This window comes from Cannabis sativa, chromosome 5 (genome assembly GCF_029168945.1).
Source record: "Cannabis sativa cultivar Pink pepper isolate KNU-18-1 chromosome 5, ASM2916894v1, whole genome shotgun sequence".
Classification (NCBI taxonomy): Eukaryota; Viridiplantae; Streptophyta; class Magnoliopsida; order Rosales; family Cannabaceae; genus Cannabis; species Cannabis sativa.
The window spans coordinates 11,622,239-11,630,471 of record NC_083605.1 but is presented as its reverse complement, the minus strand read 5'-3'; the positions used below and the strand labels follow the sequence as shown (position 1 = coordinate 11,630,471).

The 8,233-nt window shown below is 31.3% G+C and overlaps 1 protein-coding gene and 1 non-coding gene across 2 annotated transcripts; one reads left to right on the top strand and one right to left on the bottom strand.

The window, feature by feature from the left end:
• Window positions 1–3,502: 3,502 nt before the first annotated feature.
• Window positions 3,503–5,495, bottom strand: LOC133038160 (uncharacterized). The gene is made up of 3 exons (XM_061116219.1): window positions 4,227–5,495; window positions 3,567–4,091; window positions 3,503–3,508 (listed from the first exon to the last, which is right to left on the bottom strand). Exons 1-3 carry the CDS (start codon window positions 5,493–5,495, stop codon window positions 3,503–3,505), a joined length of 1,800 nt encoding a protein of 599 aa, XP_060972202.1.
• On the top strand, window positions 5,002–5,108 carry LOC115718240 (small nucleolar RNA R71). The gene has a single exon (XR_004011824.2). It is a non-coding gene; the product is annotated as a small nucleolar RNA R71 (small nucleolar RNA).
• Window positions 5,496–8,233: the final 2,738 nt, after the last annotated feature.

Sequence of the window (8,233 nt, the reverse complement as noted above, 5' to 3'; positions counted from 1 at the left end):
ACTGTTTTTTCTAGGATGTGCTTTATTTCCCTATTGGAGATTTCAACTTGACCACTAGTTTGAGGATGATATGGTGTAGTGACTTTGTGTGTAATGCCATAATTTTTCATGAGATGTGCAAATGGCTTATTACAAAAATGTGTACCTCCATCACTAATGATAGCACGTGGTGTGCCAAAACGGGAAAAAATATTTTCTTTCAAGAAACGAACCACCACTTTGTGGTCGTTTGTGTGACATGCAACAGCTTCGACCCATTTTGAAACATAATCAACTCCAACAAGAATATACAAATTTCCAAACGAGCTAGGAAAAGGTCCCATAAAATTAATACCCCAAACATCTAATACATCAATAATAAGAATAGGGTTTAAAGGCATCATGTTTCTTCTAAACAGACTTCCTAACTTTTGACAACGTTCACAGGCTTTACAGTATGCATATGTATCACGAAAAATTGTGGGCCAATAAAAACCACATTGTAAAATTTTTGCAGCAGTCTTTTTACTACTGAAATGGCCTCCACAGGCATGATCATGACAAAAAGATATGATTTTAGTTTGATCACAATTCGGGATACATCTACGTACTATCTGATCAGGACAATATTTTAACAAGTATGGATCATCCCAGATAAAATTTTTCACCTCAGAATAAAATTTATTTTTATCTTGTTTAGACCAGTGAGATGGTATTTCACCAGTAACAAGATAATTCACAATGTCAGCATACCAAGGCAGAGAAGAAACATGCATCAATTGTTCATCAGGAAAAGTTTCGGTGATAGGGGTAGGCTCTTTACTAGTTTCAATAACTAGCCTAGATAAGTGATCAGCAACAACATTTTCAGACCCCTTTTTATCACGAATTTCTAGATCAAACTCTTGTAAAAGAAGTATCCAACGGATTAAACGTGATTTTGCATCTTTCTTTGACAAAAGATATCTTAAAGCAGCATGATCAGAATAAACAATTATTTTAGATCCTAACAGATAAGACCTAAACTTTTCTAAGGCAAAGACTACAGCAAGCAATTCTTTCTCAGTTGTGGAATAATTTAATTGAGCATCATTTAGAGTTTTGCTAGAGTAGGAAATAACATGTGGTATTTTATCAATTCTTTGCCCTAAGACAGCTCCTATAGCATAATCAGAAGCATCACACATTATTTCAAAAGGAAGGTTCCAATCAGGAGGTTGAATAATGGATGCAGTAGTTAGCATAGTTTTCAATTTCTCAAAAGCAATATGATAATCATGATCAAAAACAAATGCATTATCTTTTCCAAGTAAATGGCACAGAGGCCGTGAAATTTTGCTAAAGTCTTTTATGAATCTCCGGTAGAAACCGGCGTGACCTAAGAATGATCTAATTTCTTTCACAGTTTTAGGTGGTGGAAGTTTTGAAATAAGATCAACTTTAGCTTTGTCAACTTCTTTCCCTCAGATGAAATCACATGTCCTAAGACAATTCCACATTTTACCATAAAATGACATTTTTCCCAATTTAGCACTAAATTCTTTTCTTTACAACGAATCAAGACAAGAGACAGGTGGTGTAAACATTCATCAAAAGAAGATCCATAAATAGAAAAATCATCCATAAAGATTTCCAAAAAATGTTCATCCATATCAGAAAAAATTGCAATCATACACCTTTGAAACGTCACAGGTGCATTGCATAAGCCAAAAGACATGCGTCGATAAGCAAATGTTCCATAAGGACATGTGAAGGTGGTCTTTTCTTGATCCTCGGGTGCTATCGGGATTTGGTTGTATCTCGAGTAACCATCAAGAAAACAGTAGTACTCGTGACCAGCTAATCTTTCAAGCATTTGATCAATGAAGGGTAATGGGAAATGGTCTTTTTTGGTGAGGCTATTCAGTTTTCTGTAGTCAATTCACACTCTCCATCCAGTTTGGATTTTAGTGGGGATTAATTCATCGTTTGCATTTTTGACTACAGTAATTCCAGACTTCTTAGGAACAACATGGATCAGACTGACCCATGAACTATCAAAAATTGGGTATATAATACCCACATCTAATGTTTTAAGTATTTCATCTGTCACTACTTCTTTCATATTTGGATTTAACCTTCTTTGACACTCACGGGATGGCTTTGCATTTTCTTCTAAATGGATTCAATGCATGCACACCGAAGGACTAATTCCTTTGATGTCAGCCATGGTCCACCCTATGGCTTCTTTGTGACTCTAAAGAACTTGTACCAATTTCTCTTCTTGTTTCTTTTCTAACGCAGATGCGATGATAACAGGGAAGGTTTCTGACTCTCCTAGGAATGCATATTTTAGATCTTCAGGTAAAACCTTTAGGTGGCGTTTGGTTACAAAATAAAAATGGAATAGGAATGGTAATGGTAATAGGAATAGGAATAGAATGGAATGGAATTTCTATTCTTTTGTTTGGTAAAGACTATGGAATCAATAATGAATAAGAACTGTGATGATTGGTATAATATAGAATGAAATAGAGTTTTTATTATTTTGACCAAAATGTCCTTTACTCTTTTAAAATAATTTTTGTTTTATAAAATTACCATTATGGTACAAATAAAAAAATGATATATATTTATGTATCACTCTCAAATTGTATTTTTTAGATCTAATTATCAAATAATAAAATATAAATAAATATTTAATTTAATAGTTTATTTTATATTAAATATTTAAGTATCAACATAATGTTATTCATATAATTTAATCATCACACATCGTTTATCAATATAATTATAATAATAATATTGTTTTCATATAATTATGTACAAAAAAATATAATAAACATATCATTGTAATATTAAATGTTGTAGATATATATTTTAAAATAAAAAAATGTTATCCATATAATTATAACCTTTATCATTTATTTATGAGAAGGGTAGATAAGGAAAAATAATTTTAAGTTGGTATGGAATGGCTTTTCAAGTCATTTTATTTAGGAAAAGTAATTCCTTAGTTTACATGAATTATAATTCCTATGGAATGAGTTTTCCAATGACAATAAACAAACCAAACACTTGAATGATCTTTCTTTAGGAATAACAATTCCATTCCTACACTCATTCATGTAAACCAAACACTACCTTAGATCTAACTTTGGTGGTTCAGGGAGTGACTGTGATTCTAATTGGCGAAAGGGTTCAATTGACTCAACTTTGGTGTTCCACTCTTCTGTGTTTATCAATGGTGTAGACTCTAACAAAGAATTTACACTATCAAAAGAACTTTCAAAATTCATACCAAAATGACTTACACAATTTTCAAAAGAATTATCTTTGTTTAGCATGAAATCTTGTGTGACAGAATCAATAAAATTTACCTCATATACATCATCGCAATCAACAGATTTATTAGCAACATTAAAAACATTCAACTCAACAGTCATATTTCCAAATGATAATTTAAGAACACCATTACGATAGTTGATGATTGCATTTGATGTGGCTAAAAATGGTCTACCCAAAATGATCAGAATTTGAGCACTTATGTCTTCAACAAAATGAGTATCAAGAACAATGAAATCAACAGGAAAATAAAATTTATCTACCTTAATCAAAACATCTTCTATGACACCTCTAGGAATTTTCACAGAACGATCAGCTAACTGAAGTGTCATAGATGTTGGTTTCAGTTCCCCTAGACCAAGTTGGTTATAAACAGAATAAGGCAATAAATTCACACTAGCTCCTAAATCAAGTAAAGCTTTGTTAATCACATGATCACCAATAATACAAGGAATGGTGGGACACCCCGGATCTTTGTGTTTAACAAGACTTTTATATTGAATTATGGAGCTGACTTGTTCCGTTAAAAATGCCTTTTTCGGAACATTTGTGTTTCTTTTTGCAGTACACAAATCTTTCAAGAATTTAGAGTAGGCAGGTATTTGTTTAATGGCATCTAAGAAAGGGATATTTATAGTTACTTGTTTGAATACCTCTAAGATGTCACCATACTGACTACCTCTTTTGATCGAGAGCAATCTTTGTGGGAATGGAGCTTTTGGAATAAACGGTAAAGTTTGACTCGATTCTTCAACCGAGTCTTTGGAATGTGAACTTTCAGGCTGACTCTAATCATTTTTTTTCAATGAGTCTTTGTTTATTTCAGCATCAGTTTGAGGTATGTAATCAGGTTTTTCAATAATTTTTCCAGACCTAAGGATAGAAATTGATTTAGCTTCTTCAGTAGGTCTAGATGTACTTACCTCGTACTGACTCTTTGGATTTGGAATGGGTTGACTGGGAAGTTTTCCCTTTTCCCTTTCAGCTACAGCAGTAGCAAGCTGACCCATTTGTGTTTCAAGCTTTAACAGGGATTGAGAATTTGTGTGTAAAGCTTGTTGGGTGGTTTGCATAAACTGTTGTAGTGTATCCTCTAAAGATGTTTTTCTTTGTTGTTGAGGATATGGCATATTAGGTTGGGCTTGACTCTGATTGGGCGTGTTGTACTGGTGCCCTTGATTCATTGGAGGCTGGTTCTGTCTCCATGAAAAATTTGGATGATTTCTCCAATTTGGATTGTAGGATTGAGAAAATGGGCTATCAGATGATTTCCCATAAGTTTGAAGAGCGTTCACTTCTTCAGAAAATGCCTCTTGGTATATAGGCAATGATGGACAGGACTGGGCACTATGACTTGTACTATAGCATAAGGAACAAATTTCATTCCTATGTATAGGAGTATTCATGGATTGACTTAATGACATAGCTTCAACTCTCCTAGTTAGATTTGCTAATGATGTTTTAATATCTACGTCATCTTTGACATCGTAAATTCCACCTCTCTTAGGTGTGTTGGAAGCTTTCGATCTAGGATCTTGGCAATTCCACTGTTGAGAATTTACAGAAAGATTCTCAAGAGACTCCCAAGCCTCATCCCCTCTAAATTGCAAAAATTTTCCAGTGTGCATTGATTGTACCATTTGTCGGTTTGAAGGAGATAATCCATCATAAAAGTATTTTACCAATCTCCATTTCTCAAAACCATGGTGTGGACATTTTAGCAATAAATCTTTAAATCTTTCCCAACATTCATAAAATTCTTCGTGATCTTTCTGATAAAATTCGGAGATTTCTCTCCTAATATTATCCGTTTTAGACATTGGAAAAAATTTGGACAAAAATTTATTAACTAATTCATCCCAAGTAGAAATAGATCGGGCTGGGAGTGAATCTAACCAGGCTTTAGACTTATCTTTTAATGAGAATGGAAAAAGTCTAAGCCTAACAGATTCATCAGAAAAATTTTGAAATCTAAATGTAGAGCAAATTTCTAAAACATCTTTCACATGCATGTATGGATCCTCTTTACCTAACCCATAAAAAGATGGCAAAAGTTGAATTATGGAAGGTTTTAGCTCAAAATGTGTAGCATTTGTTTCAGGAAAAATAATGCATGATGGTGGATTAGCAGAAATGGGAGAAAAATGATCAATAACAGTTTTTTCTTCCACATTTACTTGATTTGGTTCCATGATGTCAGAATTTTCACTTTTAATTTCAACCCACAATAATTTTCTTTTTACCAAACGATTTTTAGAATTTCGTTCCCAACGAATCATACACCAAGTATCACAAAAATTAAAATAACATGAAAAAATTAGGAGGCGGTGCCTACCATATAATTGCGTACATAAAGACTGAATTTAAAATATAGCGGGAAATAAATAATATGTATATATTTGACAGAAATATAAATACTAATATTAATATATGTGTAGAAATAAAGACAGAATTTAAAATATAACGGGAAATAAATAATATGTATATATTTAACTAAAATATAAATATTAATATTAATTACAATTTATAATATATACTTTATTATATATAATTATAATAATAATATACTTTTCTTAATAGTTAAGTATTGTATATAATAATAAATAATATATAATAATATATTAATATTATATATAATAATAATATATAATAAATTATATATATATATCAGTTTAGGTAAAAACGTAAACTAATAATAATAATAACTTTATATATGTTTTACTTCGTTATTAAGAAACGTAATATATAATATATATATATATATAATATAATAACTAGTAGAAGAATTATACCAACCTGAATTAAAGTAGTTTTTCTTCTTGCAGTTCCCCGGCAACGGCGCCAAAAACTTATTGGAAACCGAAATGGTACGTTTTACATTTATCAACTCGCAAGCGCACGAATCTTTATTGTAGTATGGAGATTGTGAAGAACGAGGTCGAACCCATGAGAATTGCGTGAAATCAAAGAAAATACTTATTTAATCTAAGCTAATAAAACTCTAACCTAGTTCCGAAAATGGTGAGGTTTTTGGTAACAAAATAAAATAAAGTGTTTAAATGATAAAAATGACAATAACAGATATTTTCAGAAATATTTTGGGATATTATTAAAGGTTCAGAATCCACTTAAGTGTATATAAAAATATTTATGTTTATATTGATTCTCATAATTTAATCAGTAATCAAACCAATTATTTTCTAATAAAAAATAGATTTTCCTTCGCTTTAAAATTATAACTTCTAAGCATTAAATGTGAAACAATTTAATGTAAATACAAAAAATCAAAGAATATTATTTTTAATAAAATATGGAACCAAGCATAAATAATTTCTAACTATCAAAAATACTTGATATTAAAGATGAAAGAAATTATTTTAAGAAGCGAAAATCATAAGCATATATTGTACTGAGAATCAAAATAAAAATAAATACTTAATTAAATACACTAGGTTTCATCGTCCTCCTTAATAATAAGGGAACTTAGAAACCCATAAGAAAATTAACTAAGAAAGCGGTAAACTAACACTGAGCGCTCTGAGCGTTTTTTCTGGATTTTTCTATCTGAAACTAAAACTGTAACTGAATTCTAAAAACCTAAGCTTCTATTTATAGAAGGGTAAAAGGACTAATACGCAATTAAACTTATTCAAATTGCATGTGGGTAAAATTGTAAATACAAAATATTATAACCGGAGTGCCACGTGTCAAGCTCCGATTGGTGGCTTTGGTGTGCAACTTGACACGTGGCGAGAGGAGAGAAAGCCAACTGGAAAGTGGCTTTTGGATGATGGGGCTCAGACCAAACGACGCGGCTGGCGAGTGGACGAAACGCATGGCCCATAGGGGCCGGTGCATGCCACGCGCGCGTGGAGGTGGCAGAGGAGACAAGGCACCTGTTGGTGCTGTCCGTGTGGGGCCCAGGCGCAGATGGCCTCTGCGCGTGACACGTGGCAGCGGAGAGAGGAAGAGGAGGCTTGGGCCAAATGGGCTCTCCTTCTTGGCCTTTGTTTTTTATCTTCAAAAATGCTATTTTTCATAGTTTTGGGCCTCATTTTTATAACTTTTTCATTTCTTTTCCACTCTTTCACAAATGCTATTTTCTCAATCAAACACAAACAAAATTAAATCCAAACAAAATATTTTCAACATAAAATATATCACAATAATTTTAATGAAAATATTTATTTAAAATTTAATTAATTTGTATTTCTTTAAATAAATACAATACATTTTCTTAACTTTTTATTTCTTTTTCTCAATTATGCCATAAATACTATTTTTATTTATAAACAAAGATAAAATTAATCTTAAATAAAATATTTTCAATATAATAATATATTGCATTAATTTCTTGAAAATATTATAAAGAATTAATTTTATTTTGTATTTTTACACTATAAAATATGTAATATTTTGGCATTTAACAATAGCATTCCACTAGGGTTAGGTTTGAATTATTTGGCATTAAAATAATGAAAATATCAGTTTAAATTCCCTACAAAAGTGGCCGGCCATGCATAGTGGATTTGGGCCTCACTTTTTGCAATTTTACAGTTTTATCTTTTCTGCATCTGATTTTTTCAAAAACGCCAATTTTCAAATTCAACCATTTAAATGTCAATTCTAACTATTTAATAACTATAAATAATTATTAAATAATATTGTCATTTATCATATTTATTAATTGAACCATACAAAGTATCATAATTAACAAATATGCCCCTAAAACTCTTTCTTTACAATTTCGCTCTTACTTAGTGAAAAATTCACAAATAGACATAGTCTAATTTGAGAATTATAATTGATTAATCAAAACCAATTATATGAGTCTTACAAGCAATAGTATCTCAACTAGTGCGGGGACCATGGGTCTATATAACCGAGCTTCCAATAAGTAGATCAAGAATTTATTACTAAAATTCACTAA